This window comes from Ipomoea triloba, chromosome 15 (assembly GCF_003576645.1).
Source record: "Ipomoea triloba cultivar NCNSP0323 chromosome 15, ASM357664v1".
NCBI classification, from domain to species: Eukaryota; Viridiplantae; Streptophyta; class Magnoliopsida; order Solanales; family Convolvulaceae; genus Ipomoea; species Ipomoea triloba.
Window position 1 is genome coordinate 6,899,961 of NC_044930.1, and position 25,082 is coordinate 6,925,042.

At 36.3% G+C, this 25,082-nt stretch overlaps 4 protein-coding genes and 1 non-coding gene across 5 annotated transcripts in view; all 5 read left to right on the forward strand.

Annotated features, from left to right (window-relative positions):
* Positions 1-2,425: 2,425 nt before the first annotated feature.
* On the forward strand, positions 2,426-6,143 carry LOC116006900 (alcohol dehydrogenase-like 7). The gene is made up of 11 exons (XM_031247411.1): positions 2,426-2,599; positions 3,047-3,196; positions 3,279-3,415; positions 3,540-3,586; positions 3,790-4,112; positions 4,239-4,321; positions 4,397-4,472; positions 4,571-4,635; positions 4,894-4,989; positions 5,079-5,243; positions 5,781-6,143. Exons 2-11 carry the CDS (start codon positions 3,130-3,132, stop codon positions 5,895-5,897), a joined length of 1,176 nt encoding a protein of 391 aa, XP_031103271.1. The 5' UTR covers positions 2,426-2,599; positions 3,047-3,129; the 3' UTR covers positions 5,898-6,143.
* Positions 6,144-10,558: 4,415 nt separating this feature from the next.
* LOC116007285 (L-ascorbate oxidase homolog) lies at positions 10,559-15,788 on the forward strand. Its single transcript, XM_031247923.1, has 7 exons — positions 10,559-10,886; positions 11,073-11,182; positions 12,819-13,089; positions 14,040-14,142; positions 14,229-14,574; positions 14,701-15,066; positions 15,197-15,788. The coding sequence occupies exons 1-7, from the start codon at positions 10,737-10,739 to the stop codon at positions 15,513-15,515; spliced, it is 1,665 nt and encodes a 554-aa protein (XP_031103783.1). The 5' UTR covers positions 10,559-10,736; the 3' UTR covers positions 15,516-15,788.
* A 1,060-nt stretch (positions 15,789-16,848) lies between these two features.
* LOC116005627 lies at positions 16,849-18,288 on the forward strand. The gene is made up of 4 exons (XM_031245873.1): positions 16,849-16,901; positions 17,283-17,614; positions 17,773-17,875; positions 18,029-18,288. Exons 1-4 carry the CDS (start codon positions 16,849-16,851, stop codon positions 18,054-18,056), a joined length of 516 nt encoding a protein of 171 aa, XP_031101733.1. The 3' UTR covers positions 18,057-18,288.
* Positions 18,289-18,894: 606 nt separating this feature from the next.
* On the forward strand, positions 18,895-18,966 carry TRNAK-UUU. Its single transcript has one exon. It is a non-coding gene; the product is annotated as a tRNA-Lys (tRNA).
* A 1,641-nt stretch (positions 18,967-20,607) lies between these two features.
* The window catches only part of LOC116006219 (putative tRNA pseudouridine synthase Pus10), a 6,952-nt gene continuing 2,477 nt past the window's right edge, over positions 20,608-25,082 (forward strand). The window contains exons 1-13 of the mRNA XM_031246516.1: positions 20,608-20,889; positions 21,343-21,722; positions 22,082-22,202; positions 22,492-22,713; positions 22,849-22,920; positions 23,417-23,485; positions 23,583-23,663; positions 23,745-23,864; positions 24,042-24,116; positions 24,192-24,272; positions 24,540-24,613; positions 24,696-24,756; positions 24,924-24,979. Coding sequence (XP_031102376.1) covers positions 20,725-20,889; positions 21,343-21,722; positions 22,082-22,202; positions 22,492-22,713; positions 22,849-22,920; positions 23,417-23,485; positions 23,583-23,663; positions 23,745-23,864; positions 24,042-24,116; positions 24,192-24,272; positions 24,540-24,613; positions 24,696-24,756; positions 24,924-24,979 — 1,577 coding nt within the window. The 5' untranslated portion in view covers positions 20,608-20,724. The remainder of the gene's footprint in view (positions 20,890-21,342; positions 21,723-22,081; positions 22,203-22,491; positions 22,714-22,848; positions 22,921-23,416; positions 23,486-23,582; positions 23,664-23,744; positions 23,865-24,041; positions 24,117-24,191; positions 24,273-24,539; positions 24,614-24,695; positions 24,757-24,923; positions 24,980-25,082) is intronic.

Sequence of the window (25,082 nt, forward strand, 5' to 3'; positions counted from 1 at the left end):
TTCCTAATCTTTAGCACAATATTTAACATATTAGCTTGAATCAACTAAATCTCAAGTCTTTTGTTTTACTTGTCTTATTTGCTATTTGTTTAACCATATCAACCCAACCTATTAACGTTAGGCCTAGCTTCTAAATAGATAGTTTTTAACTTGTGTTTAAATTTACTTTGCATCATTTACTAACATTACAAGAGCTATCTCTAGTCGAATGATATTTAACACTATAATGTATCTGATACTTGACAGTTGTACAAAAAAACTTCTTATCAATCTTACATAAACTTTTGCATATATCTAGACGTGTGTGACAAGTAGAATAGTTTTTCAACAAGAACTTAATATTAAGAACTTGTATTCTACAAGGTTGAAGCCTAAAGCTTTATTCAATGAGAGTTTATATTGGTTTACACCCCTAGTAAATCTATCTCATATTTATGATTCACAAATATACCAAACCTGGCAAACTCTATTCCAAGAAAGTGCTTTAATTTAGTATACCTAATGTCTACTAAACCATAAGTTCCTTGATAGTTATGTCATGAAAATAAATGTGTGTTGATTAAGTTGTGATATATTTGACTCTATTTTTATAGATTTCAAATTGTTGAATATTTTTCATAAACATTTAAACTCGTTATTTTGTACATACATAATAAATACAATTAGACTTAATTAAATTTATATAGTTTTTTTTTCAACCTTCCCCAGGAACACTAACTAGCCATCACAACACCCCCCCATGAGGGGAACACCAATTTTGATCAATAAGTAGTAGAATGTATGTCTCTTAGGCTCGTAGGAGGCACGCCAAAGAGCTCAGGTGTCCTCTTGTCTTCATTTGCAACCCTAGTCGTTTTGCCAGTGGCTCTATTTTGTTCATTAACTGTGGATATGGGTTACCTCAATTCTATCGCATCTTTTCATAACGTCATGGCAAACTTCAATAGACTTCAAATTGTTGTTCATTAGTTTGTCTAGTTTCTAGTTTTTAACATTTGTTTACCCCCCCCCCTCCCCCCTCCCCCCCTCCCCCCCCCCCCCCTCCCCCCCTCCCCCCCAATGTAATAAAAAGCACATTAATTACCGTAAGACCTCAAGAACAATTAGTCGTTCCCAAAAGGTCCTCAACCCAAAGGGTCCCCACGTCTTGTCCTACTAGACATTTATTTAATGCGCATAAGGAGTTCTTTCACTTTGAGAGATTGTTCTTCTCATTGTCGTTGTTGATGAAACTTTATCCGAGTCATTATTTTTAAACTTCACCCGTATAACTAACTGGTTCATGTGAACTAATAACAATTAGTTGAAAAGTCAAGAAGATGAGTGTACAAAAAATTTATTTTGTAGTAACTAGTAAGCACGCGGGAAATTAAACCATAGGACCCAACTTCTGTTCATGGTGGATCCCGCCGCCGACACTTGCCATCACCTTGCACACGTTGATTTTGTGTATCAATTTTCCTTCAAAGTTGGCCTTGCAAATGAAACTATCTTTCAATCCCTCCAACTTTTTCTTTTTTTTTTAACAAAATGCTGCTTTTAATGATTTCATACAAATCCATCATTATCATTTCAACTATATATGATCATAATATTTTGACTTCTCACAAAATAATATTGTATTAATTAAAATTTCATCTACCGTTTTCAAAAAAAATTCATCTACCCACTTGTAATAGAGTTGAACCCAACAAATTTAAGAATATTGAATAGATATTTAAAAAAAAAAAAGAGAGAGAAGAAGCTGTTGAAACCCCTAGGTTGTTCCCTACTTCTGACTAAGGGTGTAACTTTATAGTTATCAAGTTAATGACATAATTAGTTTGGTTGTAGATGCCTCAAATGTGTATTTTTATTTATGTTTTACAAGTTGATTTGATATATTACAAATAAAAAAAATTAATAATCAAATACAAATGAGTAAATATTATTAAGATGGATTTATGGTGTGTTTGGAAACCTAGAAAATGATTTCTCCAGGTTTTCAGTGTTAAGGTAAAAGGAAAAAATTGAAGTCAATAAAAAATAAGAGTGTGATCAATAAAAAATAAAGGTGATTTTTCAGAAAATTACTTCTCTTTTTTTGGAAAAGTCATTTTTCATTTGCTGCAGTGGAATAACCAATAACTCCCACCACGGCCACCCACCTCACCACCCACCACCCACAACCCACTACCCTCACCACCCACCTCCACCACCACCACCATCCACCACCCCTCACTACCCACCCACCACCATGGTATATTTTAAATTATAAATAATTATGCTCATTTTTAAAAAAATGAACTATTCACAGCAATCAACATTATCGGAAAACATTTTCTGAAAAATAACTACTTTTTGAGAAAACATTTTTAAAAAGTCATTTTTCAACTTTTCAAACATATCTTGCGATTATCCAACATTACCGGAAAAAAACTTATCTTGGACCACTGCAGCTGGCGTTTTCAAGCTTTGAATACTAAAGAAGTCGCTGGCAGCATAAGAGAAGAATGAAGAGCAAATTAAAGATTCCCAATTTACTGAATAATCTTCTTGTTAAATAAATATGGCTGCCGAATTTTGTGTACACCATTCCACCCAAGCTCCTCTTCTGTAGGTATGAATATCTCTCCATCTATTCATCTCTGTAGAAGGATAACTCCGTAGAGCAATCTTGTTTTGTGATACTGGGGAGTCTTTTTTTTTTTTTTTTTTGGGTAAGGATTATCAATGCTGACCACTTGAAGTTATTGTAAAGATGAATTACAGACTGCTTCAACTTTGTATAATTTCCATTTTTCTGTGTCCCTTTTCGTAGATGGTTGCTATCATATTAAAAATCAATGTATTTGGCTCACAAAGAATTGAACTTTACAGATATATGACCTATTGCACAACTTTTAAAAAGCAGAATCTTTGAATTTTCTCAATTTATTAAAATCCAGTTAAATTTTATTTTGGTCTAACTAAGAGAACAAACTATTGGGCATATATTCACATGCCATTCAAAATCCTCACTAGTAAATTGAGATATGATGATGGGATTAACAGTTTCTCTTCTCAGTTCTTGAAACCGAGCAAAACTTGCCCTAGAGACTAGAGAGGGAGAAGTGCGTGTGGCTGTGCACATTGTATTTAGTTCTTGAAATGGATTCAAAAGCAGATAAACAAGCACCAATTGGGAAAACAACTGGGAATCGGATTAGATGCAGAGGTATACTTTTGCGACATTTTATTACTTTGGTTACTGTTTCACCGTTATAATCATTTGTTGTTTGGTTTTGGATGCAATGCAGCTGCAGTGGCAAGGAAAGCTGGGGAGCCACTGGTGATAGAGGAGGTGATAGTAGCCCCACCAAAATCTCATGAAGTTCGCGTTCAGATTATCTGCGCTTCTCTCTGTAACAGTGATGTTTTCTTCTGGAAACTACAAGTAAACATTATGGCTAATTTATCGTTTACAGTTTTTCTGATAAAGGCAGCCTTCTAAAGTTCTAATCTGTTCTGTTTGTTCTTTTTTTATTTTTGTGTGTGTTTTTTCTGATTTCTTGCTCAAGGAATTCCCGGGATGTTTTCCAAGAATCTTGGGCCACGAAGCATTTGGGTATTCTCAGTTTCTTTTCACTAATTTGATTCTTGAAAGATTCACTTTTGTGATTGTTTGCATAGTTTGATATGTTAAAGCATCAAACTTTATTATTAGTGGGTGGATCTGGAATATTCTTTTGTTAATTGTAGAGTACTTACAGCTTAAAATCCAGGTTTATGCTTCTACTATTCTAATTCTTCAATATCTACTAAATTTAGGGTTGTAGAGAGTGTAGGAGAAGATGTTGAGGATTTTAAGGAGGGCGATTCAGTAGTTACAATATTTTTGCCAGACTGCACAGAATGCTTAGACTGCAAATCCAAGAAAAGCAATCTCTGCACGAAATTTCCATTTAAGATCTCTCCTCTTTTGCATAGAGATGAAACAAGCAGATTCACTGACCTCAAAGGAGAGGCTTTGCACCATTTCCTGTTTATATCAAGTTTCAGCGAGTACACTGTTGTCGACATTGCTAATGTCACAAAGATTGATCCTAGCTTTCCCCCCAACCGGGCTTGCCTCCTAAGCTGTGGAGTAACTGGTATATATGCCCCAGAGATTATTTTCGGTTTTCACTTAAAGAAACATTTACATTTAGTCTTTGAATTGGAAGCTGAATTTGGAACAGTACTCTAGACGACTTCATTTCCACACGTTTTCTGTTCAGGAGTAGGTGCTGCAATCAAAGCAGCGAATGTGGAACTGGGATCAACTGTTGCTATCTTTGGTTTGGGAACAGTCGGATTAGCGGTATTCCTGCTGCATTTTGCTAAAACGTGAATTTTGGTATGAGTTTCTCGAGGTGTCATAAGAATTATTTAGCAGGTTGCGGAGGGAGCCAGACTTTGTGGCGCTGCAAGAATTATTGGTGTGGATGCAAATCCAGATAGATTTGAGAGAGGTGAATACCCTTTCACTTTCTCCTCAGTTTTGTGGTTTGATCTTCTTTCTGTTACACATCTAAATTAAGATCTATTACTCCGCATTTCCTTCTTGCAGGTAAAACATTTGGGGTTTCCGACTTTGTCAATTCTTTGACTATTGGGAATAAATCAGTAAGCCAGGTAGTTTTTCTGAATCAAAGCATAAGCTTTCAATCCAAAACTGTTAGGATTTAGCGCTTACCAGTTATCACTAGGACTAAAACTATAGCTAGCGAAGGCCCAATTTTATTTCCTTATACTGCCACATTTTCGAGAGGCAGGGTGCTGGACTTGGCCCTTCAGACCTCTACCTAACAATTCCCCTTGACATCTGACGTTGGACTTGGCCCTTCACCACCTTCTGCCCCACAAAAACTCATCTTTTGTTCCCCTGAGCAGGTGATATGTGAGATGACTGGGGGCGGTGCAGACTATTGCTTTGAATGTGTCGGCGAGGCAACATTGATGCAGGAAGCATACGCCAGCTGCCGGAAGGTTTTTCCCCTCCCTTCCTTAAGGTTTTACATGTACGTTGATCGGTGAAATTTGGTTCTAATGTCTGTGGCATTCAAATATGAATTCAGGGTTGGGGCAAGACAGTGGTTTTAGGGAATGGTAAGCCCGGAACACAGGTGAGCTTGAGCTCTTTCGAGGTTCTTCACAGTGGCAAAACCCTCACTGGGAAGCTGTTTGGAGGTCTCAAGCCAAAATCTGATATCCCCGTCCTTGCTAAGCGTTACACAGATGGGGTAATTTAAGAGAATCTTTTGATCATAATAAATTCCATTTCCCATGCTTAATGGTTTTGTATGCTTGGTCCAGTAGACATTTTTGTTCTTACCATAAAACCAACAAGAGATCAGATTGTGTGATAGATTTTGTTTAGTTCTATACTCATTCTTGTTGAGTGTATAATATTATAAATAATAAACGTTTAGGCACTGTTTGGTAAATGGCTGTTAGCTGATTGGGTTGGCTGTTTGGGCTAGAATGTATGATTTGTTGATAACATTAGCTGATTGTAGTAAGTTATTTGATAAATTAGTTGTTAGCTGATGGCTGTTTGGTATAATTTCTTTTCCCAAAAAGCTAATTGAAAAGGCTGCTTGGAGTAGTCTTTTGAATTTTAGTATTTTGGAGTTACAAAAAGCTTATTAACTTACAACTAATAGTGGTCAAATAAGCCAAAATTGGTTGATAGGTTGATTATTTACCAAACATGGCCTTAGTCTGAAATGGAATACATCCTTTAATTATCCAGTATTGATCCTCGTTTACGTGTGCAGGAACTACAACTAAATAAATTTGTGACTCATGAAGTGGGTTTTGAAGACATCAACAAAGCTTTTGACTTGCTTATTCAAGGGAAAAGCGTAAAGTGTCTTATTTGGATGGATAAGTGATACTTTCTTGTATCACTATGTGTACTTAATTCCTACATTTCTCTATATATGCAATTGCTATATATATTGTGTAAGTAACCCAAAACCATATGACGGTAATAATGGGTTACCGGGTATGTAATCTGAGTATTATTGAAGTAAGATGGTACAATGTTTGAGTACTTGAGAACAGTATTGATCGTAGTGCTCAGTGTACAAGTGAATGTAATATCTATTGTCTAGTAAGAAGTGTCCCCCTTCACTATGTGGTTGTGAGCCTTTTTATTCCCTTCAGCTCAGTAACGGAGCATTGATGAAGAGTTGATCGTTGGACATCAGTACTTGAGGTGTTGAATGCTGAGGAGCTGAACGTCTGTCATCAATGCTGAGGAGCTGAACGTTGGCCATCAATGCTAAGGAGTTGAACCGTTGAGCATTGATGCTGAGGGGTGAGGTGTCTTGGGTGCTGCCAATAGTTCCGGGTCGGATACCCAATTACCCTGTCACCAGTCCCCCCACTCCCTAGCCAACGAGAGTAATTGAGGTGGTTTGGGAGTAATGATCTGCATGAGACTGTTTTTATTTTTATTTTTATTTATTATTTTTTTTTCGAACCGTAGTGGCCGAGGTCAGACCTCAGCCAATTAATTTTGGCCGAATCTGACCTCGGCCAAAATTAATTGGCCGAGGTCACGCCTCGGCCAAAAATTGGCCGAGGTCACCTCGGCCAAATTGGCCGAAGCGTGACTTCGGCCAAATCGGCCGAAGTCATGGACTTCGGCCAATTAATTTTGGCCGAGGTCACCTCGGCCAAATTTGGGCCGAGGTGGACCTCGGCCATAATCTTTTTTTTTTTTTTTTGTTTCTTTTTCTTTTTCTTTTTGTTTTTTGGTTTTTGTTTTGTTTTGTTTTTTTTTTGTTTGTTTGTTTGTTTTTGTTTTTGTTTGTTTGTTTGTTTTTTTTTTTTTTGTTTGACGTTCTGTGCGCGAGCTTACTTCGACCAGCCGTAGGCTTCGATCAAAGGTCTGCTCTCCCGTCAGGTAGCTAGCGAGATCGGATCTCGTGCCAGCCCTAAGGGACTAGAGTGTGGTGTTTTTGAAATCAAGCATCTGGCTTGACCTAGGAAAACACTCTCCCGTCAGGTAGCTAGCGAGACCGGATCTCGTGCCGGCCCTAAGGGAATAGAGTTTTTTACTTGATGAGGAGCAGCGCCACTTGATGAGGTGACACCACTTGAGGAGCCACTTGATGAGGTGGTCGACTTCAAACCAAGTGTTGGCCGAGGACTGACCTCGGCCAATTATATTATTATTATTGTTTTTTTTAAAAAAAAATTTTTGGACGAGGACTGACCTCGGCCAAACTTGGCCAAAAACTTGGCCGAGGACTGACTTCGGCCAACTTGGAGAGTTTTTGACCGACCATCAGCGAATTACATGTTTTTTGCGTTGCACGGACTTTTCCTCTAGCTCACTGTTTCTTGCTTTCTCGCCCAGGTCACACCTCCTTTTCTTGGTGTTGGAAGCTGAAGGCTCATGATCTTCTTTCTTTCGCCACACATTGTCGGGTAGGCTTTGTTGATGTTGGTATTGTCCCGGACACTCAACAAATGCTGGTGTTGAGGGAAAATGCACCATTCCCATTTCCTCAGCGTGACTTAGAATCACGCTAACCGGGTGAGTGAGCGGTGTTAAGTGCCGCGGTGGGGCGAGACGAGAATGCTCATCTCTTCCCTTCGTTGAGGGTGGTTGGTTTGGTCGTGGTGTCTGGCTGGGCGGACCTGTTTTATCAGGTCGCTCACTCTTTCGTCCTTCCTCCTCATCCTTCTTTCTCCTGTCAGCCTCTTCTGCGTCTGCGTACCGGTTGGCCGTTCTCATGAGTTCTTCATAAGAGCGTGGGTGGTGGGTGTTCAGTTGTTTGTGGAAATCGCCTAACCTCAGTGCTTGGATGAAGATGGGAATTGCTGCCTTCGAATCGAAGTCATATACGTTGTTGACTTCTTTTTTCCATTTGCTTAAGAAGTCTCGCAGGCTTTCTCCCTTATCCTGTTTTACCCCCCGAGATGTGAGAATGGTTTCTTATGTTGTATACTCCCTGAGAAATAAGACAAGAAACTTTTGGATAGCTCTGCAAAAGTCTGAACTGATCCGTCTGGGATTGTGTTAAACCAATCTTGAGCAGTTCCGTCCAAAGTGGACAAGAACGCTCTGCACATTATGGCATCGCTTGCCCCAATCATGACCATGGCTGCCTTGTATCTTGTCATATGGGTACGCGGATCTGAAGTGCCAGTGTAGGCCTTGATGGTGGGTAGTTGAAAGTCTTTTGGAAGAGGAACTTCCATTATGTCAGGAGAGAATGGAGCGGCCATTCTTACCTCCGGTTCTGGTGAGTGTTCTCTTGCTTCTACTTTCTTTTCCAAATCATCTATCTGCCTTTGGAGTCTTTCCACCAGGCCTTCCTGTGGTGTTTTGTGTCTAGTGGAGTGACGCGGAGCCAATCCACCAGATTCGCCCATCCTTTCTCTGGATGGTCGTTTGGTTACTGTCTTTCCTGCTTGGGCACGGGGACCTCTATTGGAGGATCCTTGCACCCCCTGAGTTTTGTTTTGCCTCGGAGATTGCACTTCTCCCTCCATAGGGGGTGGTGGCGGTAAGATCTGGCCTTGCATTTCTACAACTAGTTGGGCCATCGTCGCCGCCGCCTGTTGGATGACCTGCGCTGCTGCCTGAAGGTCCACCACCTGGGCGGGAGCAGCAGTTGCTGGGAGGGGAGTACGGCCACCACCATGGTCGTCGTTGAGTTGGGTACGGAGGTCACCTTCACTGCGGTTGTTGTTGTTGAGTTGGCTGCGAAGGTCACCTCCATGGTTACTGTTGAGCTGCTCACGAAGATCACCCGAGGGGTGACCCTTGTTCACCTGACTAGGTGTGCGCGAGCTGCTGGATCCAGATACCATTGATAGCGATGAGATGAACTGAGTGGTTTTTTGATTTTGTGATTTTAGCCTGAGATCTGATCTCGGCTCTCAATGAAAGCACCAATGACGGTAATAATGGGTTACCGGGTATGTAATCTGAGTATTATTGAAGTAAGATGGTACAGTGTTTGAGTACTTGATAACAGTATTGAGCGTAGTGCTCAGTGTACAAGTGAATGTAATATCTATTGTCTAGTAAGAAGTGTCCCCCTTCACTATGTGGTTGTGAGCCTTTTTATTCCCTTCAGCTCAGTAACGGAGCATTGATGAAGAGTTGATCGTTGGACATCAGTACCTGAAGTGTTGAATGCTGAGGAGCTGAACGTCTGTCATCAATGCTGAGGAGCTGAACGTTGGCCATCAATGATAAGGAGTTGAACCGTTGAGCATTGATGCTGAGGGGTGAGGTGTCTTGGGTGCTGCCAATAGTTCCGGGTCGGGTACCCAATTACCCTGTCACCATATTTAATACCTCTATATGGTATGGGAAAGTCTATAGTGTCTGTAGATTGGCATCAATATCTCTTGCACCAGGTACACTACACCCAAAAAGCTTCTTTGTGCAAAAGATATTGATGCCGATCGAGTTAGTGATTGAACCTCTATAATTTGTATTGCTTTGTTTCATTGAATAAATTGAAACAATATATTTATTACAACATATGCCAAATTATATGCAAATATTTAGATTATCGATTTTACAAAATTGCAAACATTTATTTTAGTGACAATTATAATGAATTTCCTATATTATCTTAGATTCATATATTCTTACATATTTAAATAAACAAATTCGACATTCAATTACCTACATATAAACTTATTTTATATAATCTTTAATTAATATACTTTCAAATATTTATTTAAATATAAACATTGGACATTAATCCATTTGGCAATGCGCGTGTAAAACTAGTATCTTTCATAAACTTTAAACCAGACTTAATTAAATTTGTATAATTTGACTCGTTTCAATTTTTTTTACATTCGTTTCCCCCCTCCCCCATGTAATAAAAATCACATTAATTACAATAAGACCTCAAGAACAATTAGTTGAAAAGTCAAGTAGAAGAGTGCCCAATTTTTTTATTTTTTTTATTTTTTTATTTTTTTTGTAGTAAGCACGTGGGAAACCATAGGACCCAACTTCTGTTCATGGTGGATCCCGCCGCCGACACTTGCCATAACCTTTCACGTTGATTTTGTGTATCAATTTTCCTTCAAAGTATTGGCCTTGCAAATCAAACTATCTTTCAATCCCTCCAACTTTTTTTTTTTTTTTTTTACAAAATGCTGAATAATTTCATATAAATCCATAATTATCATTTCACCTATATATGATCATAATATTTTGAAACAAAACTTCTCACAAGATAATAATGTATCACTAATCAAAATTTCATCTACCAGCTCAGGGTAGAGTTGAACACAACAAATTAAAAATATTGAATAGATATTAAAAAGAAATTGTAATCCGCCACGCTATAAAATATTTAATAAAAATTTAGTACAAATAATAATTTTTTGCGGCCGTTATTAGAAAAACAGAACACAAAAATGAAGAAAAAAAGTTAAAAGAGTTTTTTTTTTTTTTTTTTTTGAACAAGGGCTGAGAGCTTATGTTCATAGAAGCAAAAGAAATAGATGACAGTACATATAACTATATAAGACATACGCAATAGTTGCAATAATTCACCCCACAGGTGACGGCTAAGAATTAAGAGCAGAAAAAAGGCATATAATTTTCCATCTGCTGTACTAGTTGTGCCACCAATCAGTTTTAAACCCACCCAGCCTCTCACTCACTATATTCTTCTCTCTACTGCTCTGCGGTGACTCACAGCTCACCGCCCACCACCGCATCTCCGCCGCAGAATACAATGCCGATGGCGACGTGGAACATAGCGGTGGCGTTAGTGGGCGTGGTAGCACTCTACTTAGCGGCGGCGGTCAAAGCTGAGGACCCCTACAGATATTTCACTTGGAATGTTACTTATGGCACCATTTATCCCCTTGGCGTTCCCCAACAGGTACCTACCTTTCTTCATTTCTTTCTTTTAATTTCCTTCTCTTTTCTTTATTCACCCTCTCTTTTCTCAAGATTCAAACCCATAACTTTTGGCATGAAGTTGTTCTGATACTAAGTTAAAATATGTATTGCTCTATCTCAACTAAATACGGGTATCATAATGCATATATGTTTGGTGCGTTGATAGGGTATTTTGATCAATGGGCAATTCCCAGGGCCTGAAATTCAGTGTGTCACCAATGACAACCTTTTTATCAATGTCTTCAACAGCCTAGATCAGCCTTTCCTTCTTTCTTGGTACATTTACTTTCCTAGCTCCTTTCTTCTTTTAGTATTCATCATTTCACAATTTTATCTTATATATATTTACACAAATTACACTTTTCTTCTTCCTATTTTAATAAAATGCATCAACATATTATAATTGAATCGTGGATACCACCATAATTGCTAGCTCTATTTCATTTTAAAATAAGTTAATCCCACTAACAGTTATATTTTCTCTTTTTTGGTAATCAACTATTAATTTACTATTCTTGATTTCTTGATTTTTTAAAACCAACTAATTTAAATCTAAAATGTCCGAAATTTTATTATATGAATAATGGTGAAGTTTGGTGAAATAAAGGATATTAACGTCATTTCAAATTGAATTTAATTGATAGAAAAAAAAAGTTGAGAAAATAATAAAAGTAATAGGTCGATGGAATTTGATGCTTTAATTTGTGTACTCTTTTTGAGACAAATATGAGAATCAATAAATGATATATTAGTTATAATGTTATAATTGGGTGAGACTTATAGAAGAAATGGCGGGCAAATTTATCATTGTAATTCATTACTTTTTTTTAATGAAAAACACATAACTCAATTATAAATCAAGGATATTATAAATACAAGGAGGCGAGTTATTGAGCCAAACCCCCGAACTAAACTATAAACCGATAGCCCTAGCCATATATAGTGTGAGTTACACAGTTTGCTAATCGTCTAACATCAACAATACTGCAAGTATCAAGCCTATGTAAAATAGCAATACAATCTTAAATCAACAAACCTTTATAAGAAAGATCAATCGATTTCTATAAATATATGAATAAAAAATTGATATTTGCACAAAATATAAATTACATCACTTATTCATTTGTGTGCCAACTAGTCAACTACCAATAAATGTGAGTATAATTAGGAAAAAAAAAATCACATTCAGGGCAATAATTGGCTAGTACAAAAGGGAACAGTGTGACATTTGGGCTGGTATAGAATGATGCCTATGGGGTCTCAATCCTAAGCGAATTGAAATAAGATAGAGACCTATCCATATATAGTGACTGCTCTGCTCTGCTCTTTTCCAGAAAATCACATGCCTTTGTTGCTCTGTTGATTGTCCATCCTTGGTGGTAGGGTAACCCTTACACATGATTTGCTCATAAAATCTTATGACTTTATACCAACTTGCATTTTACCCCTACCTTACTTTTTAATTAAATATTACTTTTATAAGAGCATTCTCAATATGAGTTTTTTCCAAAAAAAAATTTAGAGGGGGGAGAGTGAGGTAAAAGGTGTATAAGGTTGTGGGCTTGAGAAGAAAATGAATTTGTCTTAAGTGGGTGTTTTGTGGGACCTGTCGGGGAGAGAGAAAAAGAAAGACGATTAGTGTTGGGGGTTTTCAAACTAGAGTTTAGACTCTTGAATTCCTTAGATCGGAGATTGGGTTATCCAAGTTAGCGAAAGTATGGAGATATGTCCCTTATTTGCATAGTCAACAACTAGAACTGACTGAGAGACTATTAGGACGACCTGGAATTTATCTCTTCCCGCGACACTTGAGCAGGGATTATGGGAACTTAGGATAAACATTAATTTATTCTGATTTTTTATTTAATACTGGTAATAAAGATTGGGTGATATTGGAAACATGCACATGCAGGAATGGGATTCAGAATAGAAGGAATTCATACGAAGATGGAGTATATGGGACAACATGCCCAATTTTGCCAGGACAAAATTTCACCTACATGTTGCAAGTGAAAGATCAAATTGGAAGTTTCTATTATTTCCCCTCTCTTGCATTTCACAAAGCTGCCGGTGGTTTCGGAGGTATTAGGATCCTTAGCCGGCCCAGAATCCCTGTCCCCTTCCCTGATCCTGCCGCTGATTGGACCTTCCTCATCGGAGATTGGTACAAAGCCAATCACACGGTACCTACTCCAAATTCTCTAATAATCATTTTACTACATACCGAGTGTTGCAAAAATCTCGTCCAGGTACAGATTAATTCCCGCTTAGGCGTTAGGCGCCAGTCGACCGCCTATCATATCACCTTAAATGGTGGTCTAGACGGTTAACCGGCTAGGCAACCGCCTAAGCACTGACCGTCTAGACCTCCTAAGAATCGATTAGGCCGCCCAGTCGGTCGATTAATTTTTTTAATGGGCTATTTCACTTAAAATAACATCGTTTTGAGCGAAATAATTTTAAATTGCACAAACTTTATATTTTTTTAGGTTAATATTTAATATTTTAGTATTAACTATCAAAGTATTATATAGTTTATAATTATTAATCTTTAAAAAATAAAATAAAATAATACACGAGCGCCTAGGCGTTGATTAATCTCCGCCTAGACGTCCGAGGAGCTACATACACCAAAATTTTGCATTTACTATATGTTTATAAGTAGTTTTTAACCTCCTTTTACCAAGGTTTTTTTTGGGTGATTTTGTGATTTTGTGGAGTGTCGGCAAGCAGAGCTAGTCGAACTTTTTGACTATTGGATGTACTTTTGTTGCTGGGTCGGGTCATTCATAGCTTGCTCTGTCTCTGAGTTGTGTTCCAACCATTTTAATGGGACCAAATAATAAAAACATTACCTAGCTGTTAATATAACATGGCAGTTCACTTGTCAATTTTTTGCACACAAAACTATATATAATAAATTGAAATTGACTAGCAGATATTGACATTTGCTACAACAAATTAAATACTCATTAATCTAATTATCATACAAAAATGTTATGGTTTAGGAAGTAGTTTATTGGTAAGCAAAAAAAAAATAGTACATGAAAATTTCAAAAAAGAAAAAATGAAAACGTTTCCTTTCGAATTGAATGATGAAATGATTGATCAGTTGGAAGTGTTTATTATACAGACCTTGAAAACAGTACTTGACAATGGGCATAGGTTGCCTCCCCCTGATGGAATCCTTATCAATGGTCGCGGCCCTAATGGCAATTGGTTCACTGTTGAACAAGGTTAGAAACCAATTTACCTAACTCAAATTGGATCGATCTGCTAATCTGAGCTTAATTGACCATGAAACATGCATATATGTTTGCAGGAAAAACATATAGGATCAGAATATCCAACGTGGGACTGGAAAATTCGCTGAATTTCCGGATCCAGGGACACACCATGAAAGTGGTGGAGGTTGAAGGAACACACACAATGCAAACAACATTCTCGTCCATAGATGTTCATGTTGGCCAATCCTATTCTTTGCTCTTCACAGCTGATCAGCCTCCCATGGACTACTACATTGCAGTCTCCTCCCGATTCACCGTTGATATCCTCACCACAACCGCAGTTCTTCACTATAGTAACTCAAACCGCCCCGTCTCTGGCCCACCTCCCGGTGGTCCCACCATTCAAATCGACTGGTCCATTAACCAAGCCCGTGCAATCAGGTACTTTAATTTCACACATCAGCTTCAGTAACTTTTAAAATCTTGACTTGAGTGTCATATCATATATCTTACTATCAGTTTTAACTTTTAGTTAAACGAAATCTAATTGTGATGTTATGGGATTAGGTCAAATCTTTCAGCGAGTGGACCTAGACCGAACCCACAAGGCTCATACCATTATGGTATGATACCAACAAGCAGGACTATTAAGCTTGCAAACTCTCCTGGTCAAGTGAATGGCAAGCAAAGATATGCTGTGAATAGTGTATCCTTTATTCCGGCTGATACTCCGCTCAAACTCGCCGACTATTTCAAGATCGGAGGCGTTTTTCGTGCTGGGAGTATATCAGATTACCCCTATGGTGGTGGCATTTACCAGGATACATCTGTCATGAACGTTGACTATAGGGCATTTGTTGAAATCATATTTCAAAATGACGAGAACATTGTTCAGAGCTGGCATATTAACGGATACCAATTCTGGGTTGTTGGGTATGTAATTACTACTTAATCTCAATTATCACAACATGTATCTATGTAACATCATGTGTTGCATTTTCATAATCCATGGTGGATCATATGTTATGTTTTTTTATGTTGTTGTTTTGGTGTAAAAATGCAGAATGGATGGAGGAGAATGGACACCGGGGAGTAGGAATGAGTATAATCTTCGCGATGCAGTGGCTCGTTCCACCGTTCAAGTATACCCAAATGCATGGACCGCTATTTATATGGCACTTGACAATGTTGGAATGTGGAACATTAGGTCTGAGTATTGGGCACGACAATACCTAGGACAACAACTCTATATGAGAGTTTACACGGATTCAACCTCGTTGAGAGATGAATATCCTATCCCGAGGAATGCCCATCTTTGTGGCAGGGCAGTCGGCCACCACACACGACCTGCAAGGATAACATCGTCAAATTCTGGTAATTAATTAAATCAAGAGGGCTATCATATCGTGCTAGATTACAATTTTTTTTTCATTTAAATATTATGAAATCTTTGTTTTCAGTATGTAGTGCTAAATAAGCAACAATGCGGACATAGAATCATGTTTTATTATATTTGTATTCTTGATGACCTTATCTCAAGGTCACGTTCTATCCCCTCTTACTAAACATTAAATTTGGTTACATATTGTCTTAAGTTCTGAAATAGTGCAATAATATTGCACAAAGAATGAAGTGTATTTGCTCATTTATCCAAACTGCATTGCATGCTATACAGAATTAAGTAATTTTTTTTTTTAGAATTACAGAATTAAGTAATTAGTAATTGTTACAACACAAGATAACATAACACCTTAATGGATTTGAGTTATGAAAAACTCCAATTTCATATTTTTAGCATGTAAGAGTTCTAAGAAGAATACAAATAATAAAGAAGAACAATATACATGTGTTATAAATAATTGTATTCGTCGCCATTATTATGTAGTAATATAACAGTTGTAACCGCTATTGTATTTAAGTCTCCATTATTCCTTTCCGTTATAGTTGGTTATTATATATACCCTTTGTAATATGTCCTATTATCAGATGAATGAGAATGCTTCCCTTGTCTCCTTGTCCATTCCCTTTGTTATAGTAGTTTATACATCACTGCAATTTACCATTCATGATTAGGAGCTAAAGGCCAACGGGCACAACAAAATCTCAACACAATGGACGTATTTATACCAAATTACTAATACCTATCTTGCTATACTAATCATACCAAATTTCATTACAGAATTTCTTTCTATTAATCTGTAATCAACTATCCACTAATTACGCATCTTAATTAACTCTTTTCTTTTAGGGGTATCACTAATGCTCCATTGACAACTCCATTTGACAACCACAATTTATATTGTGAACCAGGGTCCCGATCCAAAACGACATTGCTTTGGTTATTTTAATTAACGACCTTTCCGTTTCCCGTTCAACCTTAACTTATAAGACCTTCCTCAATAGTCAAGATTTTGGTGTGGTTTTTGAAGAGTTTTTATAAGTGTGATTAGAAAAGAGAAAATTGGGGTGGAGGAAAAAAAAAAGGAAAAAAATAAAATAAAATATCAAATTGAAAAAGAAAAATAATAATAACCGATTTTTGAAGAGTTTTTGCTCTATTGCTTTCCAGGCTGGGCCCCATAATTCCGACCAAGAACCGGGTCATTGTAGGAGGTACCCCTCTTTTCTCTCTCTCCCTTCTCTCACCTCCCACTACTAAAAAACTACCCGTATAGCGACGGACATACATTGCGATGGACAAATCCGTCGCAATAGATGACTTTTTACGATAGAAATAACGACAAACATGCGACGAGCATATCGCTCTTGTAAAATATTAGATTTAGAGCTATTGCGACGATATTTATGACAATATTGCAACAAATGTACGACGCAATTGAGATGTTATCGAAAAGTCCAATGAAAATTTCTTAGCGGAAAATCAATTTTTGGCGAGAAAAGTTGCGACATACAACATTCCGTTGTAGTTACTCAGGTGGGAAATTATTTTTTCATTGGTAGCTTTGCGACATACTAGTTTCGTTGCAATTGTTTCGACGCAAGAATTATTTAGTCTAGTAAATTTTATAGATGAGTAATTACGACAAACGTTTCAACGAACTTGTGACATACATAAATAATATAATTTTATATATTTTATTTTCTATTAACAAGCTAACAAAAAGAAAATGACCAAAAAAAAAAAAAAGGCGGCACACCCAAATTTTCGCCCCAAAATTTCAGCGCCTCTCCCTTAATTCATCCTCCCTCCTCCAGTCCTCACTCCTTACCTCTCCACTCTTGCCCCAAATCTTCCTTATCTTCTCTTCATCTATCTGTTTCTTCGAGGGCGAGGGCGCGAGGGGCGGACTGCCGACTGCGGAGGCGACGGAAGGGCAGGGCCCAGAGCAGCTGAGCCGACCTGCGAGCCGCGAGGAAGCCGACGGAGAGCGGAGCACCGGCCACCGAGCAGGGCAGCAGGCAAGCAGCCGAGCACGCGCTGCTGGCTTTCCAGTTTCGGATTTCCGATTTCCCAATTCCGGTTAGGCTGATTCAAAAAATTTTTTTTTTAACACTTTAAGTCTCTAATTTTACATGTGTATTTATCACTTTGTTGATTGTGGCTTTTGTGCATACCTATTTGGAGAAATTTGCTTTTCTGGGCTGTAAAAGGGTGGTTTGTCATTGGGTGTTCTGTAGTTGCAACTTTTAGGTATACCCTTGATCAGATTAGGAAAATGGAAGAATCTACTCGAATAAGGAAAGAATCAGAAATTCATAACCTACGGAGCTTATTAAATTGGTAAGACTGAGTCCTTTTAGATTTGAAGTTTTCTTATCTATTTGCAGGTTTGCTGCAGTGTTAAGATTTTGGTTAGTGTTTTTTGAGGCTTATGTTGACCATTTTAGTTCAATTGATTGATGAAGGCTACATTTGTGTTCTTGTGAAGGTAAGCCAATTAAAGAAGGAATTTTTAGTGTAAGAAAAGGTTGTGGTAGTTCCTCAGCGAAGAGGAAGATAACAGATGAGCTAATACCAAGTTAGCAACTTTAAGAGGCTTGGATGGCAATGCAAATACAACAATGCAGAGAGGTGAGTGCACAACTGCAAATTACTATATCTACCTAGATTTCTAATCATGTATATGGAATCTTTTTGTTTTTGAATTGTGACCGTTTGAATTGTCAATTCTTAAATTTAAACTATTTTAAGCACCGGATTCTTTAAATAATTCTTAGGAATACTTCCGTTGTAAAAGTAGCTTGAAATATATATAGCAAATTGCATTATGTGAATTCATTTGACTTTATTATGCAAGTAACTCTTGGGCATATAGATTCTTCAACCACAATCTTGGATGTCCATGGGATGTTGCATTTGAACCTGCAAAGCTTCTATGGCTAATTCAGCAAGATTTTCTACGTAAGTACGGAAAGCTCATCCAAAGAGTTTTTGAAAGTTTGTTTTTATATATTTCATTGTGTTATTGTGCCATCGGCCATTGCAATAACTTTAAAAGAACAATAAAGTAAAGCCCTTTCTCTTAACTCGACTCAAACTAAAAAGGTTAATAAGCAACTTTCACATAGAGTTAAATTAGAAATCATTTAGTTTCAAACTAATTACCCGATTAACATTATCATAGTTTTTTTTTATCTAGTTACTTGAAAAGGTTAGAAATTTCAGTATTTTTGCTTACCATTTTCGACTAACCAAATAATTGAACAAAAATTTAAGATGTTTTAAACTTTTTGCAATATTGTTGATGGTTGAAAGTTTTGACTGGTTTTATTTCAAAACCTCAGCAACAATTTCAATGTGCCTTCTTAGCTCAGTGGTAGAGCGCGTGGCTTTTAACCACGTGGTCGTGGGTTCGATCCCCACAGAAGGCGGTCTATACTTGTTTTTTGCAGCTCCAAAAATGTGCATAAGAGATAAGTCTATACATTATTAATTTCATCCAAAAATGTGTTCTATACATTATTAATTTCAAATGCCATACATATTATGTGTATTCTAGTATGTAATTTTGTACATTACTGATTTTTAATATCATACCAATGTGCATAAGAGATAATTTCATCCAAAAATGTGTTCTATACATTATTAATTTCAAATGCCATACATATTCTGTGTATTCTAGTATGTAATTTTGTACATTATTGATTTTTAATATCATACCAATGTGCATAAGAGATAATTCTATACATTATTAATTTCAAATGGCATACCTATTCCGTGTATTTTAGTATGTAATTTTGTACATTATTGATTTTTAATATCATACCTCATGGAACATAATAGATAATATTTAGGCTTATATTCTGCGTATCCTCATGGAACATAATAAATACTCCCTCCGTCCCATTTTACCTGTCCTATTTACTATTCATTGGGCTTATTTTCTTTAGTAATTTTTTATTATTTTTAAATTTAATTTTTTGCGTTTAGTAGTAGTTTTAATGTAGTTTCTAAATATATAAATTTTATATATTAATGCTAAACTTAATATTATGAAAAATTGGATTAAAAATTACTTCAGTCAAGCATCGTTAAACGAACCAGACAACCATTTTGGAACGGAGGTAGTAATATTTAGGCTTATATTCTACATATCATTTTCATTGATTCTATGTATTCTAGTATGTTATTCTGTACATTATTGATTTTCAATATCATATCTCATGAAAACAACAGAGATAATACTTAGGCTAATAATGATGCGTATTATATTCATAAATTCTATGTATTCTGGTATATGATTTATATATTCTGGTATATAATTTTGTACATTATTGATTTCGAGTACCATACCTCATGAAATAGTAATGATAATACTTAGGCTATTGATTGTGTGTATTCTATTGAATGATATGTGTATTCTTTTATATACTTCTGTACATTAATGATCTAATTTTTTATACTTAATGTTATTGCGGTATTAAAAACTAATACTTAATTTGATAACGCCAATTTGAGTTTAATCTTTGTTAAAAAAAAAATTGGAATGCAAGTTGCATTACCAACATCTTTTTTCTTTTTTTTTTAATACATTTTTTCTTATTTAATTTTGTCATTAAATATTTTAAAATTTATACAATATAATTTTTAATGTAATATATAATTCAACAACTATGGTAAAATTTGGTTTTCTTTAGTTTAGTCTTACGGGATGATATTACAGTAATTGTAGTAATAGAGAAAAAGATTTTTAAGATTGTGTTGTGTGAGATAGTAAATGTTGCAGCTCACAAAAAATTGGGAGAGAAACATCCCTAATGAGATATGAACTTGTTCTAGGTCCAAGAAATTTTTGTCAAAGATCTTGTGGTTAGGTGACATAGCTGTGGTCCTTAAGTGAGAGGTAATAGGTTTGATCCCAAAAAAGTTCAAGTAATTTTGTTTTTTGAAAAACATAATTTTTTTTTAAATGTAGTAAAACACTTGCACATATCACCGAACAAGTCAGAAACAGTTGATTATTCTCAAAAAAAAGAAGAAGTCAGAAACAGTTGATTTACATTGACGCACGCACTATAACTATTGCAGGTATTCCCAGTTTCCCGCACGCTTTTTGAGTGGAATACTTGATAAACCTCCAAAACCCCGAGCCGTAAACAGAAACCTACCCAAAATCCTAGATTTCAGCGATGGCCACTGACGAGAGCGAGCAGCTTATCACAGACAACGGAGAAACGCTAATTAGTTCTACTAAAATCGCCGACGACGACAAGGACAAGGATGTTCTGAAGCTTATTAGCGATGCTGTTCGGGAAGTACCTGCCAACGCCATCAAGGACTTGTGGTCCATTGGGGTTCGTTCTCTTCAACCTCTCTCAATCACGTTTTTTATTGATTCAATTTGAGTTTTGAAAAGTATAATCTTTTGCTTTAGTTTGTTTCCCCTAATGCGGATGGTTCAAAAAATGTTATTCAGTGCCAATGTGCCACTCAGAAATTAACAATTTGAAAAACAGAGGTATTTTAATCCTTTCAGGAGTAATTGGAGTATGTAATATATTGACAAGCTTATGTTTTCTAATGAAAGTAAATGCAAGGTTTATGAGCTCACTTTTATCTTCAATATATCTTTTTCAATCTATTGTTTAAAATATGTTCTTTTGAAACATTATAATGTTTGATGTTAAGGCAGCTAGTTGAGCATTCAAGTGAGTTGAGTTAATGAATCTCATTAATTGAACATTTTTGAAGTGTGGTTTTATATTGAAGGTTTTAAAGTTTCTTCTCTGTTCTATGTTATGGTGCAGGTGTGTGCACGCTGTATCTTTAGAGTGTTGGGCCTTCATGAGCTGATTTGTTCTCACCCTTCACTCTCGTATTCGGTGTTAATAACTGTGTTAGGAGTAGTGAGAATTGAAGGAGGTGATGGGGTTGATAGTTCTGCCAAAGATGAGCTGTTAAACATTCAGGAATTAACTACAGAAGCAAACGTTTGCAAAATCTGTTTAGGTGTTTTGCAATTTGTGTTTTCTGATGACAATGGAACTTTGTTGAAGAAGGATAGTGCATATGACTTTGCTTCTAAAATCGCTGAACTTGTAAAGCAACAACAACATCATCAAATTGGTAGTTTTTCTCTTGAAGTCTCACTTCCTCCACTTGTAACTGAAAATGATCAGGCGATTTGGTGAGTTCCCTTTTGATTAATATCCTCAGAATTTCTGTAATCCTGTCTAAACTTGGTTTTAGTATGCTTCTCAGTTGATTTGTTTTTTCTGTGTGGAGAGGGGGATAGTGATGCTTCATAATTTGGTTTGCAAGTTCTGTTTCTTTGTTACAATCTACTGGAGCTAGTCTTGAGTCCTCCCCATACTCTCATGTTTTCTAATAGATGTGCTATAATTGTCTCCATTTAATATTGGTGTCATGTGATTTTTTTTTTATCATTAACTTAGATAAGTGTCATCCTTGTCTACATTCATGTGATTTCACTATGATAGAGAGTGAGAGAGAATGTAACAGGTGATATACATATTTCTTTTCCAGGCTTTATGTCCAAAAGAAGTATGAATCTGAGCTTTGGTTCCAACAAAAGGCTGCATCTCAATGCTTTTCTACTAAAGATGTCTTGAAATTGTCAGTAATAAAACCTCTGCAAACATTATTGGTAAATTTCTCCTTCGTATTGTATTTTGATATTCTTAGAAACTTTTATTTGTAAATTAAAATTTGTTATTGTGTCAATATTATACATGCTAATGAATATCTTAGAAGTGATAAATTCATTTCTTGAACATGTTGATTTTAGACTAAAGGAGTATAGATGGGGGAGGGGCCATAAAAGCAGCCTCCAAAAAAGAGCCCTGCGGTGTTAGGGTTAGGGTGGATATATATAGCTATTTTTTCTTGAGCAGCTATATATTGAAAAGTCTGACCAACTTTTTGAATCATTGTAGGGTCTAAAACATATGGAAAGCACTTTCCACATTCGATTGACATATTCTGGCTCAGTACAACAACAGAATGCTGACAAAAGAAACGTAGGTAACAAGAGGAGGAAAACAGATTCTACTCAGTCTGTTGATATTCATAAGGTTGAAGGAGAGGCATTCACCAGAACTTCATCGTTGAATTCACAAAAAGATTGCTTTGATTATGTAAAACATCTAATAGAGAAGGTATTTTTACACCTTTATGCATTTCTACAACCATACTCATTGTGTCATTGTGAGCTTGAATGCAAATTACTACCAATCACTATTTTGGAAGAACTTGGCTGCTTCTTAAATCATGCGAATTGTCTACTGTTCTAGGTCATTCAACCTTGCCACTTGACAACTCAATGCTATAGGAATCCCATCTACATTGGGGGGAGGTACCTTAAGGTGTGTGATATCCTCCTTTGAAAACTTGTATTTAGTTAACATACCCTCATGGAATATTTGCAATATGTATGGATTGCCATTATTCTCTCATGTATAATTAACTTCCTGCCTTCCTTTTCCATGGATGATACATCAATACATTATCATCTGTTATAACTTCAACCAATTACTTCTGAATTTATACCAACTTTGGTCCTTCAATTATAGTGACATATTCAATTCTAGTCATCTATTATCAGTTTGACCAAATTTATTTCCTTGACTTTTTGAATTCATCAAATTTAGTCCAAAATGTCTGAAATACGACATTATATGGCATTTTGGATTGAATTTGGTCAATTAAAAAAGTTAAACGACTAAATTTGGTCAAATTAATGATCAATGACTAGAAGTGGAAATGACACTATAGTCAAAAGGACTAAAAGTGTTATTAACTCAATTACTTCTGCTTGTAACTTCTCTATGTGATGTCAAATGAACATCTTGCTTACTGCAGTACTCAAGAAATGTTAGCCAGACTCGATGGGTTATTGATGATGAAAGAATGGGCGAAGCATCTGTTGAGGTACCACAATTCTCTTCTGGTAATTCTCATTTTCTAAAAGTTACCTTTGAAGTGTGATTGGGAACAATTGACACTAATAACAACTTACTTTCTCAAGGAAATATTAGGTGGATGCATTCTTCCATTGTGTCAGGGTGATGGGTACAAGTTTCACGCTGCTGGTAGGGAGGATATTGATGTAAGAAAATTTCCATAAGTTAAAGTGGCAATTGGATGATTGTATTCAGATCTGGAACAAATCTTTTGCTTTGTTCCTCAGGTTCGGATGTTGGGTACAGGCCGTCCTTTCCTGGTTGAGATACAAAATGCACGGCAAGTTCCTTCTGAGGGGCTCATAAAAGATATAGAGATCAAAATAAATAGCTTAGAAAATCAACTTGTAAGTTAATAATAGATTATCCTATTCTCTCTCTCTCTCTCTCTCTTCCTTTTTTATTAATTTTTTTTGGGGGAAGGGGAAGTGCTGGGATGGGGAGATGAGGTGGAGTAAGGGGTGGCATCATGTATGTGTGTGTATTTGTTCATGATTTGGATTTACTACATGATATGCATACAGGTAAAGGTCAGGAATCTTAAAAGTTTAGGCAGCCAAGGGTGGGCAATGATAAATGAAGGAGAAGCAGAGAAGCAGGTATGTTCCAAGTTTTGGAAACCAAATTGCTCATTGTGATTTTATCAACAAATTTTGTTCTTTGGTTGCACACAGAAGCAATATGCTGCACTGGTTTGGATTTCTCGTGATGTCAACAATGAAGATTTGCAGACTATATCATCAGTGAAGGACATGGTGTGTTTTGTTGGCCTTGTCTTTAATATATAGACGTATAAAATGGATTGATGGCATTGTGGCTTTTACAATATTTCATGCATAATTATATTAATGTGGTTTACATGCTTGGCACAATCGCTATTCAGGATTTAAATAAATTTCATTACTTGAGCTCTTGCATGTCAACATTTTTTCTCAGCATTAAATAAAGTTGGTCTTTTCAAGTTGGACTGATATCTATTATATGGTTTTCGCTCAACAAAATTTTTCTGTTTGCCTTTTCAGAAAATTATTCAGAAAACACCAATCAGGGTTCTCCATCGTCGAAGTCCACTGGAGCGAGAAAAGATCATACATTGGTATTAATTATTTCAAGTGACAAATTATGATGTGAAGTTACATCATCTAACCATGTCTGATTACTTCAGTCTCCTGTTGCAGGATGAAATTAGAGAGGATTGAGGGAAGTTCTCAGTATTTTCTTTTGCATCTATGCACACAGGTTCTTTTTTTTTTTTTCTTCTTCTTCTTTTATTTTTTGTTTTATTTTATTGTGTTTGTTAAGTTGAAGGGTATCAACATGTAATGCATTATGTGATGAAGTGGTGTATGTTTAATACCATGTAGTGTTTTCTTGATTATTGATGTAATGAAGTTTATGCATATCAGGCTGGGACATATATTAAGGAATTTGTTCATGGAGATCTTGGGCGCACCCATCCCAGGTATTAAATAGTTCCAACCATATGACAAGCTTGAAAAATTAATCTCATTTATATTTCGACATTTAGGCTTCTTTTTTTTTTTTTTTTTTTTTTTTTTTTTTTT